Raw genomic sequence first — 20,203 nt, forward strand, 5'->3', positions numbered from 1 at the left:
CTACCAAATTTTTATTTATTCATTTTCAATAATAGCTTTTTATTTTCAAAATACATGCGAAGATAGTTTTAAACATTAGCCTTTGTGAAACCTTGTGTTCCAAATTTTTCTCCCTCAGTCCCCTAGCCTAGACAGCAAATAATCTATGTTAAACATGTGCAGTTCTTCTCTATATATATTTGCACATTTAAAGGGCACAAGAAAAATCAGATCAAAAAGGAAAATAAGTGAAAACGAAAAAAAAAAAGCAAACAATAAGAAAAAAGGTGAAAATACTTTTCTATGATCCACATTCAGTCCCCACAGCCTTCTCTCTGGATGCAGATGGCTCTCTCCATCACTTCTACTGAAATTGGCCTGAATCACCTCATTGCTAAAGATAGTCATGTCCATCAGAACTACTAAATTTTATAAAGATGAAGGGCACAACTATGTTAGGAGAATTTAGTTTGTATTGGTACACGTTGCATGATTAATGTGTTGTATAGTTTTGCTGAATCTTTTTACTCTTGATTGTTTGTTATAAGAGATAAAGCTGCAGAGAATGAGGATGGGGAAGATTAAGTGGTCCTTTTCAATAAAAAAATAAACAGATGCACATTTTAAAAATTTAAACATTATTTTCAATGATACAGGAAGTCTGCAAATAAGGAAAATGCTGTTTCTGAAGTATTATACCTGAAGGACAATTAAAGCATAATGATAAGGCATATGACAGGTAAGCTGTATGGCACTATCAACAAAACATTGTACAGGAGAAATTCATTAAGGAATATCATTAGAGTGAGATGGCCATCTACCAACCTGATAGTTTATATGCTCCATTGGTATTCATGTAAATATCAGTGTATCTGAAGAAGTCTCTCAGCACATTGCAGGATCCTTTTATTTTTTTTTTTAATTTATAGGAGGACACATGAGAAGATGTGAATGGTTTACTATTTGAACCATTGAAACAGCCATGTCAAAATGAGATCATAGATTCATGGAGGTAATGATGAAAACACTACCATGCTATGCCTCTAAGATCCTTTTTTCCCTAGAGTTCCATCTCACCTACAGATACTTTCAAGATGTCCTTTAAATGCATCACATAATCATAGTATTTCTGAGTTAGAAGGGAACTAAGAAGACATTTAATCTAACCTGTATCTGAATAAGTGTAATATAATCAATGGATAATCATTTATCCACTGTTGACCAAAGCAAGTTATCCCAATTTTGCATGGCTAATCAAAAAATTTGCCCGCACCAAATTTATATTTGTTTCTTTCCAACTTCCATACCTTGTATATATATTCTGCTTTTTGAGCCAAGAAGAATAATTCTAGTCCCTCTTCCACAGGATAGCCTTTCACATACTTGATTATAGCTATCATATCTCTTTTTTAATTATTAAAGGTTTTTATTTTCAAAATATATTTGCAGATAATTTTTCAACATTGATTCTTGTAGCCTTGTGTTCCAAATTTTCCCCTCCTTCCCCCAATCCTCTCCTCTAGATGACAAGTAATCCAATATATGTTATACATGTTGAAATATATGTTAGTTCCAATATATGCAAACATATTTGTACAATTATCTTGCTGCACAAGAAAGATCAGATCAAAAAGGAAGGAAAATGAAGAAAACAAAATGCAAATGAACAACAACAAAAAGAATGAGAATGTTATGTTGTGATCCACACTCAGTTCCTTCAGTCCTCTCTCTGGGTATAGATGGCTCTCTTTATTAAGAGATCATTGAAATTGGCCTCAATCATCTCTTTACTGGAAAGAGTCACATCCACCAGAATTGATCGTTGTATAATATTGTTTTTGCCATGTACAATGATCTCCTATTTTTGCTCATTTCACTTAATAGCTATCATATCTCTCCAAGCCTTCACTCAATTAAGTATCCCAAGTTCAAATGACAACTAGCATGATTTTGAGACCTTGTGCCATTCTTGACTCATTCTATCTGGATATTGGTATATTCTAAAGTATATCAATTTTATCTTCTATATTTGCTTTAAAATGTTTGAGTGGATGTTTTTCCTAAGTGTTCACATCTGATATCTTTAGGTTAACTGTCTCTTTTCTTCTTTTGTCTTCAAGATGTTATTCTTAAGAACCTATATTGGGCTGATTTCTTTTATAGAATTTTAGATGTTAGGAACTATACTTCCTCTTAATTTTAAAAATCTACTCTCAAAAGTTAATTTCATTTTTAAAAATAACAAGCATTTATTTTCCTATACCCTCTCCACCCCCCCAAAAAAAAACTTCTTGCAAATATACTTATCTACCTACTGTTGATCTTCATTATATGTGGATTTTGAATTTGTAAATTCATTGACTCGATAAAATTTATTTGTAACCACAAAATCAATACTCATGCTTCCCCCCCCCCCCCACAGATATGCATGGAATGGTGAAAAATTTTCAGTCACTTAATGTGCATATTTCCAATTGAGATCAAATTAGGAGATGCTCTGTCTTCTTGTTTCAATTCTCAGACTATAAGCAAGTATCCCTTTTAAGGTCTATTTAGAGCCAATTTTTCTCTTTTGGGGGGATACATTTTGATTTCACTTTGTAAAATAGTACCCAATTAATGTAGTGCTGAAGGTGCTGTCCAGTGTTCCTAAATGCAAGGCTTTGATGTGTTTTACAGAGAAAATATGTGTTGGGGGAAGCTTCATCTAGCTATGAGGTATAGTGCTTGTGTCTGTGAATTCAGTATTAATGAATCAATACTATAGCACATCCAGAAAGAGGAAGAGGAAATTTGCTGATTTGTATGTGAGAACACTTTAGAAAGGACTAAAGTAAATGTAACCAGAGGCTTACAAAATCCTAAGCCCATCTTTCCCTTAGGAGCAATGGTTCAATGTGTATGGGTGTATGTGTTGTGTGTGTGTGTGTGTGTGTGTGTGTGTATGTGTGTATGTGTACACTCTTCTGTCTCTGTGTTTCTTTGTGTTTCTCTCTGTCTCTATTTCTTTCTTTCTGTCTGTCTGTCTCAGACTCTCTTTTTCCTTCTCCTCCCTCTTTCTCTGTCTCTCCCTCTCTGTCTCTCCCTCACCCCCCCCCTCTCCAATCATCCTTCTTCTTCCTTCACCCCTCTCCATCTCTATTTCTCTCGCTCTTTTGCCTATTTATTATCAAACAAAACAAATATTCTCATCAGCTATGTCCAAAAATATGTCTCATTCCTCATCTTGAGTCCTTAGACAGGTCCTATGAAATTATGGTTTATCATTGCATTGATTAAAGGTGTCAAGTCTTTCAAGATTATTTTTTTTCTATGTTATTATTGATTAGTTTTTCTCCTGGATCAACTCACTTCTCTCAGAATCAATTAGAACATTTTTTGAGCTTTTTTTTCTGAAACTCCACAAAATGAACTCTTAAATAAAATTTAAGGTGTATGTTTCCATGCCTAGTTTTCCTCCTCTTTATCACAAATACCTATCATTTCTGTCCTAGCACCAATTTCACTCTCTAGTGAGACAAACATAGAATTAAACTTTCCCTTTTAGGCTGTTTTCTCATTTGAATGAGAAAATAAATGATCAATTAGTCTTCAGAGTGAGTACTCCAACAGATATCTGGATAACTAAAATTTATCCATTGTTCATACCAATCTTGAGTCCTAGTCCCTAAACTTTTCTGTTTCTTCTTTCTCCTCAGTTCATCTACAGTATATTCCAATGATAATATTGTTTCTGTTTTTGCCTACTTTGATCTTCACCAGAATGCTCCACACCTTGTTTCCTTACTCTGATTTCTAGACTTTCTTACCTGAATTTATCTTCTCATTTTTTGCTGCCTCTACCTTCCTTTTAACTATTTTCCTCTTTTTGAAAAAAGATAGACTTTGAGAGCCATATTCTATAAAATAATAATAGTTCTATAATAATGTCTAACGTTTAATAGGACTTTAAATTTGCAAAGTGTTTTATAAGCATCTCATTTGATCCTCTTCACAATCAAGGGAGGTGTGCTTTTATCATCTCCATTTTACATATAAGGAAATTGAGAGAGGCAAAAGTTTAAGTGACTTGTTTGGGATCAATAGTAAGATTTTTTTTGGGGGGGCGGGTTAGAACTCAGGTCTTGTTGATTAGTCTTCTAGCACTCTTTCCACAGAACCACCTATCTACCTACCTTGTTACATCCCAACACATCTCCTTAATATTTTTGATGAAACTTTTCTCTGCCTACATTAAAACTGCATCTATTTTTGCATAGATTCCTGAGGTTTAGGGAGAGTTAGAAAATAACAGTGATTACTCTGCTGTACTTAAAGTCAGGAGAAGCCAGATTTGAGTCTATACTCTACCGAAGTGATTCACCCTTTATGAACCACAACTTCCTTATTCACTAAAATGGGATTATTAGAAACTTCAAAGAGTCATAGGGTTTTTGTGAAGTTCAAATTAGATGTAGGAAAAATATTTTGCAAACTTTGGGTTTCATAAATATTAATTAATAGCTAACATTTGTGTAGGGCTTTGTATCAAGCACTATGCTAAGTGCTTTACAATTATTATTTTATTTGATCCTCACAACAACCCTGGTAGGTAGATGTTATTATTATTGTCACTCTACAGATGAAAAGACAGAGGAAGATAGAGATTAAATGATTTGTCCAGGATTATATAACAAGTAAGTGTTGGAGAATGGGCTTGAACTCAGGTCCTCCTAATTGCTCTATCCACTGCTCCATCTCACTGCCTTTAGAAAAATCCCCTAGTAGAAAATGCTTATTAATGAGTCCCATTAGTGGTTCCATTCTTAAATTTTTATCTTCTATTGCTATTCTTTTCCCTATAGTGTGGCTACTTGCTACAACATCTCCCTCCCTCAATATATGAAGGAAATTTTCTTGTTCCTCTTTATTTGCAATTGAAATATTTTGAAGTTAGATTTGCTAGACTACAGGCAAATACATTTTTACCATTTCTTGTTGAGAGTATTCTATATCTAGTCAGGAATTTGACATTTTCATATTTTAAGCATAAACTCAAATGCCATTCCTAGACATCATTTTTAAATTTTTACTTAGTTTTAGTTTAAATTTTTTTATTGATATCTTCTGTTTTGTTATCATCTTTCTCAGAATTATCCCTCTCATCTCTTCCACATGACAAGCCATCCTCTGTAATAAAGAATAAGAGAGAAAGATTAAAACAAAAAGTTCAATAAAACTAATCAGCACACCAGCTGAGTCTGACTGTATATATATGCAATGTTCCACATGTCTAGTTTCCCACCTCTTCAAAGAAAATGCATTTTTTCATCTCTTCTTCGGGTCCAAACATGGCTATTATAATTACATAGTGTTCATTTTTTTTCTTGTACAGATTTCATCTTCTTAACTGACGATTCACTTTCCAGATGATTCATGTGGCTAGTCTCTACATAAATCACCAAAATTGGGTAATGGTTGTCAGGTCTGAGAAGTTTCAGGAGACTCTCCATAATGTCCCCCATACATTCTCCTGGAAGAAGGAATATTTTCTGATTTTTATGTCAGATTGACTTATGAACCAATGGAATGATGATGAGGATCTCCAGGTGGCGCCAGAAAGGAGAGAGAACATCTAGTTCTAGCCACAGGAGGAAAAGCTGAGTCTCAGTGGTCCAGAGCATCATTCTATGAATACAGAAGGCTTCTTTATCGAAAGCCAAGCTCTGTGCTCCATAGGAAGACCTTCAGTCCTAAGTATTCCATTGGTTCATTGATCCTTAATTAAGGAAACTATTGATGGCTTTTCAGTAAGGGAATGACAGAACAAAGGTGGTATTTGAGGACAGTTAATTTATCTGTGGTAAGAAAGGTTGACATCAGGGAGGAAAGGAGAAAAAAGTCACTTAGATATGGGACAATGAGGGTCAGAATACCTGGTTGTTCTGAGGTGCTTTTGTCTTTCCATTTACTGTTTGGATGTTCAACCTTTGAGGACTTAGCCAAAACTCTTAAGATGATGAGCTGCAAAGAAGGGATTAACTTGCATTGGTAGAAGAAATTTTCTCATCTGAGAGTGCCCGATATTAATAACATCAGAGACTTAATTCCTATGCCATCCCTATCCTTATTTCTATCTTTCTCATATATCATATAGCTTTAAACTATATGACTTTAGAACTGGGGCTGAATTTTGCCTCAAACACTTATTTCTAGATGGTCCTGGGTAAGTCATCAACCTTCTCTGACCCTCAGTTTTCTCTTCTTCAGAATGGAATTATAGGGGCAGTTAGATTATGAAGTAGAGCAGTAGCCTTGAAGTCAGGAGGATTTGAGTTCAAATCTGGCCTCATGTACATAACACTTCCTAGCTGTGTGATCCTAGGCAAGTCACTTAACTGTCTCACCAAAAAAGAAAAAAAAAATATATATATATATATAATAAAAAGCGTCTCAGAATGGGAATTATAATAGTACCTATTTATGCAGATTGTGTTTAAATGAGATTAATGGGGATGATTATGGTGATGATGATGATGATTTCTTCCTGATTTGGGATCCACAGGTGCACTGCTGTCATCATTGCATGGATTACCTTGATGGTAGGAATAATCTATTCTGAAGTTTTAATGAGTTCTAGGTGGAATATGATTTGGGGGATAATATAATTTTTCATTGGTTGTTTGCTTTTCTGCATGGATATATTTCACATTAGGAAAAAGGGCAAATACTGAAGGTAAGTGTGGGCAGCTTTAGAAGAAGAGGACAGTAAAGTGAATGGTAGAGAGGTGACGTGCACTGTTGGCCAGTTAGTGTGGGTTACCATTGATGAAGTACTGGTCTTTTACATTCTAAGTATGATGACCTTCTTTTCCTCCCTAATTGATACCCAGAAAGACCACTAACTACTCTCTCCTTATTTAAACTTTCCTATTAACATTTTTTCCTAAAAGATTAATAGCCATAATATAACATAACATAACATAATATAGTGCAATATATTATATAACATAATATATTATATTGTGTTATATTATATTATACAATATTATATTATTATATAATATTAATGTTATATTGTATTAACATTATATAATTATTATAATATATAATATAATGATATATTATTATATAGTATATATTATATTAACATTGTATAATAATATGTTAATATAATAATGTTATATAATATATAATATAATGTAATATAATATAATATATGATAAAATATAATATATAATATTAATAAATAGATTTAGAAATAGAAATTACTTTAGGCATCAGGTCATCATTTTTTAGATAAAACAAATAAGGTCTGGAGAAACCCAATGACTTATCTAAGATAGTGTCAGAAGTGGAATTTGAACCTAGGTGATTGACTCAGAGTTAGTGTTCTTTTCACTATTGAATCTCAAGTCAGGTTCTTTTTAGGAGCTTGGGAAGGGGACAGTGCAGAGAAAGTTGAAGGATGTCCATGTCCCATGGGCTGATATCAAAGGAAGGATATTTGACATTATTTATTTTTTAAACCATTAAAAACTGCCTTACTGTATTTACATGGGGTTTCTCTCCTTTTCTGCTTTTCTTTCTTTGTCCTTTGTCTTTCTCCCTTCTCTTCCTTTCTTCTTCCCTAGGTGTGTTTGACAACTGCTCTCATGCTGTCAGTGACAAGGGCTGGTCCTTGGGTATCCGCTCAATGGAGCATCATGGGAGGAAGGATGCTCGTTTCTTCTTTTCTCTCCGCACAGACCGTGTGAGAAAGGCCACAATCGTGACTGGGCACAGCCGCTACTTGTCAGGTACATGGACACATTTAGTAGCCACTTATGATGGACACCGCATGGCTCTGTATGTGGACGGAGCTCAAGTTGCCAGTAGTCTGGACCAGTCTGGACCCTTGCACAGTCCATTTATGGCATCTTGCCGTTTTTTGATCCTGGGTGGGGATAGCTCAGAGGACAGGCGCCAATTTCGTGGGCACATAGGTATCCTGACTCTCTGGAACACAGCCCTTCAACAAAGCCAGCTCCAGCAGAGTTTCTTGCAGCCAAATGGGTATGGGGACTTAGCTTCCTTGGCACTCAGCGCCAGTTTTGCTCCAGTGGAACAGCAATGGGTAACCTTCAATGATGGGGAATTCCCAAGACTTGAGATGCTTGAGGATCCAGATCCCGAGCCTGAGATTCTTTACCCTCTCCTGCCTCCATCCTGTGGGCAAACTGCCTGTGACAACGTGGAGTTGATCTCCCAGTATAACTGGCACTGGCCACTGAGGAGCGAGAAGGTGATCCGTTACCAAGTGGTGAATGTATGTGATGATGATGGTCTGAACCCTACTGTCAGCAGTGAGCAAATCACACGGCAACATCAGGCACTGACTGCAGCCTTCAGCTGGTACAATATCAGCTGGCAACTGAGTGTTCATGAAGTCCGTAACTCCACCCTGCGCTATCGAGCTGTCCTGGTGAACTGTGAGCCCAGCAAGATTGGCAATGACCATTGTGATGCCGAGTGTGAGCACCCACTTACTGGCTATGATGGAGGTGACTGTCGCCTTCAGGGACGCTGCTACTCCTGGAACCGAAGGGATGGCGTGTGTCACATGGAGTGCAACAATATGTTGGATGACTTTGATGATGGTGACTGTTGTGATCCTGAGGTAACGGATGTTCGGAAGACCTGCTTTGACCCTGACTCACCCAAGAGGTAAGGATGAAGGGATTGGGTACTTTCTGCTACAAAACTGATGTCATAGCATTTCCCCCCACAGAGTGTAGGATCCTAAAAAATGTGCACACTAACAGAACACAAAGAAACAAACTCCAAGTCGCGTGCCCCATTGTGGGACTTGTTTATTTAATACAAGTATACATTGAAACTAATCACTTTATATTGCAACAGTTTCTAAAGATTGCTTGGCAATTAGATAATTATGTATATTGCAACAGTTTCTAGAGATTGCTTGGCAATTAGATAATTATGGATATTGGTGTTTCATTCATGATATAGTGGGAAGGATGTTGATTTTGATGAAGGAAATGAGGAGTTTGATTCAATGTCCTTTACGATTAATTAATATTTTATGACTTTGAATAAGTCATTTTCCATCTCTAGAGGTCAGTTTCCTCATCTGTCAAAGTCTCTTTTAGCTCTCATAAAGTAGCTGGGCAGTGCAGTAAGTAAAGTGCTTAAGAAGATCTAGTTCACATCAGACCTTAGACACTTATTAGCTATGTGACATGGATAAATCATTTACCTTTTGTCTACCTCAGTTTCTTTATTTTTTTTCCCCTGAGGCAATTGGGGTTAAGTGACTTGCCCAGGGTCAAGGACAGCCAAGAAGCATTAAGTGTCTTAAGTCAAATTTGAACTCAGGTCCTCCTAACTTCAAGGCTGGTACTCTATTCACTATACCAACTAGCTGCCCCCAATTTCTTTATCTTAAAAATGGGGATAACTCTGTGTGAGCCTGGGCAAGTCACTTAAACCCAATTGCCTCAGCAAAAAAAAAGGGGGGATAATAATAGCATCTACTTGCCAGGATTGTTATGATGATAAATGAGATGTTTATGAAGTATTCTGTAAACCTAAAAGATCTATATTAATGCCAATTATCATTATTATCCATATATTCTAAGGGATAGATTAGAAGAAGTAAGATTATGTGGATGCCTGTGACAGGAAACTACTTTTAGAATCAATAAGTCATAATAGCATTATGGATTAATGTTACAAGATGTCTAAAAGTATCAAAATATTAAAGCCAAATCGAAATTGACTCTTTCTTGCATAAAGATTGCTTGTAATGTAACTGTTTTTATTGTTATACAAAAATATATACAAAAATTTCCAATTGTTACTGTGAATGAGCCTCATTTTGAACTCACTGTAGAATTCCCCAGGAGAGAGAGAGATTCCTAAAGGATTCACCATTTCTCCAACTTCTCCACCCCTTGTCATTTCCATTCTTCTCCTACACACACATTAAAGCAATGTTAATTTGAGAGACCACACCTTTTGAGAGGAAAATTTGTCAAGATCATTGAAATTAAACTGGTCATTTTATATTTTATTTCACATATAAATATTTCATAGTATATTTTATAGTATTACCTTTATTATCACCACCAATATTGAGACACTATGGTGAATTTGGAGTCAGAGATAATGGTTTTTTAATCCTGACACTGCAACTTACTGTCTCTGTGATTTTGAACAAATTATTTAGCACCTCTGGACCTAAGTTAAATAAAGGATTTGAACTTCATGGCTTCTCAGGCCCCACCCAGCTCTAGATCTAAATCTAAATTCTATAGCATCATCATAACTACTGAGATTTACAGAGCTCTTTAAGATTTGCCAAGGCCTTTCCATATGTGACCCCATTTAGAACCTCTCATGAAAACTCTGAGGTAAGTACCATAATTATTACTTTTAACTCTATTTTACCATGGGAAACTGAGGATGAGAACATTTAAGTGCCTTGCCTAGAGTAACAAAGCTAGTAAATGTCAGAGGGGCAGTTTTAGACTTTGATCTTCCTGATTTTATTTCCAAAGCTCTGCCTCTATAATATTTCCTTAGTCACTTAAATCTCCAGTTGTCACTTCCCTCCACTGGACATTATATACCTTAATAATGTAGAAAGAAAGATAAGCATCTATTTGATAGATGACAGGTAGATTTAGATGAGTAATGATCAATTATGGATAGATAATAGATGATATATGAATAAAAGCTAGATTGATGGATAATGCTTCAGATACTCATTAGCTGTGTGACTCAGGCAAGTCACTTAATTATGTTTGCCTCAGTTTCCTCCTCTGTAAAGTGAGCTGGAGACAAAAATGTCAAACCCTCCGGTATCTTTGGCAAGAAAAACCTAAATGTGATCACAAAGAGTTGAATGCAACTGAACAATAATAACAAGGCAGCATGAGGTGGTATTGATCAGGGAAAGATAAGGCTGAAGGTCACCCATCTATTTAGCCCCTTTTCCCAAGAAAGACAGCCTCTTTCTTTTTTTTTTTTTTTGCACTTAAAATTTCATATTTTCATTCTTTTGAGAACTCCTGTTACCCTTGTTATTCTTGATCTTCCCCTTCTAGTAAAGGAAGACAGAGGAGCAGACTATTTTAGTTAATAGTTGCTATGAACGCAGATGAGACATCTTTTGTTTGTAGGGAAAACCTCCTTCCTTGCATCCTCAATCTTTTTGGGACATTCAACCTATCCCCACAGTGAGACTGTAAGCAGAGAAATATAATGGCACAGGACAGATGACCTTTTCTCCAACTTTCATAATTTTATTTCTGACCCAGAGGCCACTTTCCCTACCTTCCTTTTTTGTTGTAGATTTGTCTTTATCATAAAGATATGGATCATTTTCTTAGTTCTTAATTGGAGCAAACTAAAATTAAAACTCACACTTAACTCTTAGAGGAATTTAGTCTACTGGACTCAAATCTCAGGGGAGGCTCAAAATAGAACTAGAGGACAGGCTATGACTCAAATTAGGAGTTCTTAATCTGGAGTTTGTGGACTTAATGGGGATCTGTGGATAGATATTATGGGGTGCATGAGTTTTTGGTAAAATATTTGGAGAACTACTTCAATACAATTGGTTTCCTTTGCAATCTTATGCTTTTTATTTTATGTTCTTAAAAACATTATTTTGGGGGATGGGCAATGGGTTTCACCACTTTTCCAAAGAGTTCCATAAAACAAACAAAAAGGTTAAGAATCCTTGAGCAAGATGGATTGTCCATACTTTCACTTCATATGGATCTAGCAGTTGAGGGCACCAAGTGATTCATAACTTGTGGGCTGAGTGAACATATTGTGTTGTTCAACCACTTACTTATCCTACTGGTTAAGAACTTTCTGTTTACCTAAAATTTCAGTAAGATAAGATTTACATTTACCTAGTAGAATTTCTAAAAGATGTGGATGAAAGTTGGAACCAAGGACAATTAATGGAGAGTGAATATAAAAGGCTAGAATAGTCCTGTAAGAACAGTTTTGAGAGTGCCAAAGTTTAGGCTTAGTGACAAAAGGTTTTTTTTTTTGTTTGTTTTGTTTGTTTTTTTTTAGTTATACTGGGTTTTTCCTAGGGCTAAGAGCTAAGGAATGGAACTATTGTTTGGGAGTGGATAGGATAAAGATAACCACCGACACAGAGAAAGTAGTACTTCTTAACTTTTAATTTGTTTTTCTTTATTTTTTGTTAAGAATGAATGGCCAAAATAATTATAGAGCATCAATAGTAGATTAAAGAAATTTTGTCTTCAAAGTTTATCTCTGATGCTAAACTAGCTTTAAGACCTAGAGTTTTTTTTTTTTAAACAAATTTTCCTTAGGCTACATTCTAATGCAATTTGAATCCCAAAGTCCATTGGTATGAAACTCTATTCATTTGGGTGGGTTGCAATTTATTTTGGTGCAAGAAGTTCTCCCACACCTATAAAACCAATGTCTCTTAATGTATCGACATTTCTTTGTGAAAGAGGATACTTACTGCATTAGAATGACAAAATATTAATAGAAAATTGACAACTTAAGAAATATAGGGGTGTAATAAGAGGTCTTAGTTGTTCTTGATAAATTCAGATTACCAGGATCATATAAGACATATCCAAAGGTCCTGAAGGAGTTTGCTGAACCACTATTATCTGAAAAAATCATGGAAAATGGCACATAAAGTGCCATCCTTCAGAAATGGGAAGAAAGTAAAATTTGCCAACTATGGGCCAGTGAGCTGCCCCTGAAATCTTGGCAAGATTGTAGAATATGTTGTTAAAGAGATGGTGAGAGGTAGTTCAATATATTTCATGAAGTGCTAGATTTTGTAGTTCCAGGAGCAGATCCTAAATCCTGACTTTGCCACTTACTACTTGTATTTTTTGGGGGGAGTTACCTAATTTTTCTGAGTACCAGTTTCCTCATTTGTTAAATGAGCTAGTTGGACTAAGTAATGTCAAAGGACTCTCCAGCTCTAAATCTATGATCTTCTGAACCACTACAAAAAGAAGAGATGATCACAAAGTGCTAGTTTATTTTCAGCAAGAAAGAACAAAATAAAACAAAACAAATAAAGCAAATAAAGGAAAAGGTGGAGAGACATTGACTAGCTGATTGTAGTGCCTGGATTCTGAATGATTTAGTTTGGATCTATAGAGAAGTAATTTATGTTTTGATCTCATCTTGGAGTGCCTCAGGAATGCATGCTTGCCTCTATCTTGTTGAACATTTTTGTTAGTGACTTGGACAAAGACATAGATGACATTTTTCTCAAATGAGAAAATAAAGAGGAATGACTGACAATAATGACAATTGGGATTTATGAATAGGCCGGGAAATTGATCATAGAATCAATAAAATCTAAGTTCTTTTTTTTTTTTTTTAAAGTTTTTTATTTTCAAAATATATGCATGGATAATTTTCAACATTCATTCTTATGAAATCCTGCATTATAAATTTTTTTCCTCCTTTTCCCCCACCTCCTCCCTTAGATGGTGAGTAATCCAATATATGTTAAACATGTGCAGTTCTTCTATATGTATTTCCACATGCTGCCCAAGAAAAATTAGATAAAAAGGGGAAAAAATGAGAAAGAAAACAAAATGATAGCAAACAGCAACAAAAAGAGTGAAAATACTGTGTTGGGATGCACAGTCAGTTCCCACAGTCTTCTCTCTGGGTGCAGATGGCCCTTTATATCACAAGACCATTGGAACTGGCCTGAATCGTCTCATTATTGATGGGAGCCATGTCCATTAGAACTGATCATCATATAGGCTTGTTGTTGCCATGCACGATGATCTGGTTCTGCTCATTTCACTTAACATCAGTTCCAGTAAGTCTCTCCAAGCTTCTCTGAAATCATCAAGCTGGTATTTCTTACAGAAAAATAATATTCCATTATATGAATGTACCATAACTTATTCAGCCATTCTCCTACTGATGGACATCCACTCAATTTCCAGTTTCTTGCCATTACAAAAAGAGCTGCCACAATATTTTTGCACATGTGGATCCCTTTCCCTCCTTTATGATCTCTTTAGGACACAAACCCAGTAGAAATAAGATCTAAATTCTAACTCATCCTCGGGCATTTACTACTTATGTACTCTTGGGCAAGTCACTTCATTTCTGTTTGCCTTTGTTTCTTCATCTGTACAATGAGGATAATAATACACCTTGCATAGGTTATCAATAAGGATAAAATAAGATAATATTTGCAAAGTACTCTGGAAAGTTTAAAGTGCTATATAACTGCTAGCTATTATAATTTATGTCTCTAAAGGATGAATTGATTGAATCTAAGAAGATGAAATTTAAAAGGAATAAATTAATATTTATTGATACATGGATACATTTGATAACATATTGGTAAATTTACATTTCCTCTATATTGAACTTTTTCAATAGTTACATTTTTTGAACTATTTTTTTTAAGTTTTAGAGAGAACTTCTTTTAAGGTTTTATTTTTTTTTTCTTTCTAATTTAATTTAACTCATCCTATGAATTAAAAAAAAAACAGTTGAGTTCAAAAAGTCAACATCATAAGTGAAAGATACAGGGAAAATATGGGTAGCCAATAGCTAATCTGAAAATCATCTTGGGGCTTTAAGGTCACTATGAGTCACCAGTTTGTTATAGTAGCCAAAAAAATCTGGTGATATTGGACTGCACTGAGACAGATACAATCTCTAGTAGCACTGTGCCTTGCTTTGTTCAATCTGAATCTTCAGCACTATGCTCACTTTTGTATGTCTCATTTTAGGAATAAAAATAATGAATTGGAAAGGAGAGAATAAAGAGTCTGAAGGGCTTCAAAATAATGAGGGTTACTTGAAAGAATTGGGGATTTAGAAGACAGAAGGGAAGATTTAGGGATCCTAATAGCTCTGTTCAATAATCTAAAGGGCTGGTGAGAGAAACGAGGATCAAGTTTGTTCTTTCTGGACTCGAAGGGTAAAATTAGGAGTATCTGGTGAATATTGCAAACATGGATGTAAGGAAAGATTGCCCAATAATTAAAAACAGTCTGAGAATGGAATAGGTTGCCTCAGAGAATACTGAGAGCTCCCCAAGTAGACATATTTAAATAAAAAAAGATTCTTATGTTGGAGAAGTTGAACTAGATTTCCTCTGAATCTAGTGGTGAAATGCTTTCTCTCCCAAACTTTGTATTTAATTATTTTGTATTTATTTACATTTATTCCCTTTATGTTAATGATGCATCCATATTTTTATAATTTGAATACATTATTAGAATGTGAATTTTTATAAGGAGGGAGGGTTTTTTTTTTTTTTTTTTGTACTTATGTCCTTAGTACTTAGAACAGTGCCAGGCACATAGCAAGCTCTTAACACTTAATTGATTGATTGATATGTAATTTGTCCATTTGATATTAATGTTTACTTGTCCTGTATATCAATTCTCAAAAGATCTTTTAAGGATCTGTTTATTTATTTCTAATTTAATTTAACTTATTTCAATGAATAGAAATATGTTTTCTCTCTGTCCCTTTATTTCAACCCTTGCACCAAATATACGTGGTTAAGGAAAACTAACCTTTACAGTTCCCATCCCCTCTCCCAAATATATGTATGTATGTGTGTGTGTGTGTGTGTGTGTGTGTGTGTGTGTTTATAGCATTGATGAGAGAGATATCCTTTATCCCCAAGTCCTCCTCAAAGGTTCTAAAGAGCCAAAAGAAAAATGAATTTCACAAAAATTCCTATCCCGGAAGCAACTAAGAGGATGAGATAAGCTACAGAATACAACATCAAACATCTGTAATCCAGATGGGCATGCTGTCAGGGGGCTAATATTTATCAGACTTTAGGCCACGCAGGAGATGTGAATTATGGACACACTACCTGGCCAATTGTGAAGAATTGCATCAAGCTGCCAATGTGACTAGTTACTGAGTGGGGGTGGTGATGGTGATGGGAGGTTCTAAGCAACTCCACCCAGAGAGGTTCCACCATGGGCCAGGGACAAACAAGTAAGAACACTTAAGGGAAATGGAATCACAGGATCCAAGACCCTGATCAAGTTAGTTCTGGGAGCTGAGCAAGGAGAATCTTTGTCTCTATAAGGAAAATGAGCTTTCCCCTTGAAAATTTTCTGGGTTTCAGATTCCTCCCAGATGGTCATTTCTTTCCCTTAAAAGGAAAGACCCCTCATCTTTTGGAGATGAGGGTCTCTCTGCTGCTGGCTTCATTTCTTTTGCCTTTCTCTCCTCATGCTCTTCTCTCTCTAAACCCAGCAGGAACCAACTCTGCAACTTGGTTTGCCTTTTTTGTTGGCTTCTGTGGCTCTCTTCTCTTCATTATAATGGGGGGAAACATCATAAAAAAAAGTGACTAAGCAAGGCTTAACTGGGCCATCAATCACCCCGTCTCAGTCCAAGCTGTGAGGCAGACAATGGGTGTCGGGTGCATTTGTTTTCTAGAGTTATGTGGTGGGGCCTCTGTCTCTGTGTGTGTCAGAGTGAGTCATTGTCTGTCTCCCCAAGTCCCTTTCTGCATCCCTTTCGTGGTCTGCCTCTTCTCATCAATGTTCCAAATTGGGGAGGGCTGGATATATCAAAGGCAAAAATTTGGGGGAGAGGGCAGGAGCCCAGATTTTTCTGCTTGGAAGCAGTCCCTCAAGGTAGGAGACAGTTAAGCCTCTGCAGCTGTGTGTTCAAAGAAGGGCATTTCCCTAGGAAATTGTATGTAGGAAAGGATGTGTGTCTGTCTCTGTGGGGAATGGAAAAGGGAGCAGGTGGAGATGTTTGCTGCCCGAGGCCCCACCAGTACCTGGTTTCTCAGGACTAGCTTGCCTCTTTACTCACCCAATTCTTATTGTCAGCTGGGCCAACGGAACAGCTCAGCTGGGGCCCTGCAGTGTCAGGGTCTGTTAACCATCATCCAGACTTCATTATAGGTTTTGTTTGAAGTCAGGATTGAAAGTTCCCCTAAGCCAAAAAAAACATTCAAGGGGGAAAATAAGCGTAACGGGGTAGGAGAGGGCAGAGAGGGAAGAGGGATGGGGTAGAGAAAGTGAAAAATGAGTAGCAAGGAAACTTCTCAATCCCTCCATCTTCAAATGAGTAAACAAGAACAAGTCTGGAAGCCAATGACTCTCTTCTTCATGTTTCCTTCACCTGGTTAAGGGAGTCAGAGAAAAAGGGCACCTTGTACACCTTGCAAATGGGCCAAGTAATCCAAGTGGTCCAAAGGAACAGGTGGTTTCCACCCTTCCCCCTCCATTTCCTTCTTTCCTTTCCTAGCCAACTTCCCCTTTCACAACCCCAGTAGATGCCTAGGTCAGAAAACAAGTAATATTAGCGTTTGTTCCTACTCCCCTGGCACATTCTTCTAGGTGAGTGGTTAGTAACTATTTCCACAGCTGCCATGACCTGGTTTTCTCCCTTCCCCCCCAAATTCCCCACACTTTTAAAAAAACCATTCCCTACTCAACAGGATTATGATAGAGCAACAGAATCTATGACAATTAGGGTTGAGCTAGTGCTTAGCACAGTGCCTGGCATATTATAGGCACTTGATTGAGTGATAGGATAAATTGTGGGTGATCATGTTAGGTAATTCCTTTAATTTCTTTGGGCTTCATTTCCTTTTCTATAAATCAAGAGGATTGTGCGATTACAAAATAATCAATTAACATTGGGATGTCATCTATCAATATATACATAACACATACATAAATATAAAATATAAAAATATGTATTAACATTCATGGGCCTCTAGTTAAGAATTTTTGGCCACAATAGCCTTTGAATTCTAAATGTATAAAACTATGAACTCATATTTCTATGGCATTTTAAAATTCATAAAATGTTATTCTTGATTAAAATTTGGGACCTTTCAGGGAAGGGATCATGTCTCTTGCTTAGTGTCTGGCACATTGTAGGTGCTTAATAAATGCTTTCTGATTGATGGGCTCATAACAGAGCCCTGGAGTAGCATGGTACAGTTGAAAAAAATATTTCTTTGAAATGAGCTCAAATTCCAGTGCTGTTCCTCACTACTTGGCTGACATATCTCTCCTCTCTTGAGTTCAGTGTCCCAGTCAAATGGTTGGGTTCCATGAGACATAGAACCTTCTCACTCAAAGTCCATGATCCTGAGGTAGCAAAGCACTGGACCTTGAACTAGGAAGGCCTAAATTTAAACTCAACCTCCATCACTAGTTGTGTGAATCTGACTGAACCTCTCTTTGCCTCAGTTTCCTCAACTATAAAATGAGAATATTAGTAGCACCTACCCCCCTGGGTTGTCCTGAGAATAAGAGGAGATATTTGTAAAGTTCTTAGTACACTGTCACATAGTAGGTCTGGTACAGTAGGTACTTATAAATGCTTATTCCCTTATTTCCTAGAAAATATAAGTATCATTATCCTTATTTTATAAATGAGGTAATATAGGTGCAGCATATGCACATAGTAGGTCTGGTACAGTAGGTACTTATAAATGCTTATTCCCTTATTTCCTAGAAAATATAAGTATCATTATCCTTATTTTATAAATGAGGTAATATAGGTACAGCATATGGGACGTGATTTGCCCACTGTCACATTGATAGTAAATATTAGAGCCAAGATTCATACCCTTGTCAACTCTCCCATGTACTTGTCACAGCTTGTTCAAGATATACTTGACTGAAAACAATGATCCAAGCCAATTCCAAAGGATACATGATGAAAAATACTATTCCCCTTTAGAGAGAGACTGATGAACTCTGAGTGTAGATTGATTCATACTTCTTTTTCTACTTTATTTTTTTGGGGGGTTTTGTGTGTGTGTATTTTCTTTTGCAAAATAGCTAATATGGAAATATGTTTTGCATGACTTCACATTTATATTCCATATCATGTTGCTTGCCTTCTCAAGAAATGGGGAGGTTTGGGAAGGAGGAAGAGAGAGAATTTGGAATTCAAATTAAAAAAAAATAATTGAGAAATATTTAATGAAATAAATAAAAACGCATTAATAAAAAAGGAGATAAACTTGACAAAGTTAAGTCAGGATCCCATCCTGCTGCTTTGACAAGAAAAAGGGGGAAGTGATTTTTTTTTGGGGGGGACAACAATGAAGTCGTTTTCCTCTGGCTTTATTACTATTTTGAGGGACGTAGATAACAATAATAGACGAGTAGCCCCCAGAGTAACAGAACAGGCCTGCCTTATCTCCTCAGCTCCTTCTCCTTGCAGAGATTAGAGCAGCTTATTTATTTAGTAGCATAGTTGATTAAGGCATGATTGTTTTGAGGATTTGGTGGCTCTAGCATTTACTGGAAGGGAAGGGAATAGAGAGAGTACGAAGGAGGCAATTTATCAATTAAATTATACTGGATATATATGGAACTGGAACAAGGATAAATGCAGAGTCATCCTAAAGACAGAGAAGTTAGTACAGTGTTTTTGTAAGAATTGAGAAGCATGGAATGAGTCCATATTCTCAAACATTGGCCACATCATAGTGCTAGAATTGCTACATTTGTTTCTTTATTTTTTACTCTTGTTTTTTTAAAAAAAAATAATTTATTTTAATACACATTGATTTACAAATCATTTTGGGAGAGGAAAATGACAACAAAAGGGAAAAATCATGGGAAAGAAAAGAAAACAGAAAAAAGAAGGGAACATAGAATGTGTTGATTTGCATTCAATTTCTATAGTTCTTTTTCTGGATGCTGATGGCATTTTTTGTCCAAAGTCTATTGAGATTGCTTTGAATGAACCACTGAGAAGAACCAAGTCTTTCATAGTTTATCATCACACATTCTTGCTGTTACTCTGTATAATGTATTCCTGGTTCTTCTTGTTTCACTCAGTATCAATCCATGTAAATCTTTCTAAAATCAGTTTGTTCATTATTTTTTATAGAACAAGAATATTCTATTACCTTCATAACCATAACTTATTCAGTCATTCCCCAATTGATGAGCACATATTAATTTTCCAATTCTTTGCTATGACAAAAAGGGCTGTTACAAACATTTTTGCACATGTGGGTCCTTTTCCTTCCTTTATGATTTCCTTGGGATATAGATCCAGTAGTGGAACTGCTGGGTCAAAGAGTATGTAGTTTTATAGCACAGTCCAGATTGCTCTCCAGAATGGTCAGATCATTTCACATTTTCACCAACAATGCATTAATGTACCAGTTTTCCCACATTCCCTTCAACATTTATTATTATCCTTTCCTGTCATTTTAACCAATCTG

General features: G+C 36.0%; 1 protein-coding gene across 1 annotated transcript in view; it reads left to right on the top strand.

Moving 5' to 3' along the window:
- PAPPA2 (pappalysin 2) overlaps positions 1–20,203 on the top strand; it is a 363,317-nt gene that overhangs the window by 35,068 nt on the left and 308,046 nt on the right. The window contains exon 2 of the mRNA XM_003767459.3: positions 7,593–8,664. Within this exon, the coding sequence (XP_003767507.1) occupies positions 7,593–8,664 (1,072 nt within the window). The remainder of the gene's footprint in view (positions 1–7,592; positions 8,665–20,203) is intronic.

Source organism: Sarcophilus harrisii, chromosome 4 (assembly GCF_902635505.1).
Source record: "Sarcophilus harrisii chromosome 4, mSarHar1.11, whole genome shotgun sequence".
Classification (NCBI taxonomy): domain Eukaryota; kingdom Metazoa; phylum Chordata; class Mammalia; order Dasyuromorphia; family Dasyuridae; genus Sarcophilus; species Sarcophilus harrisii.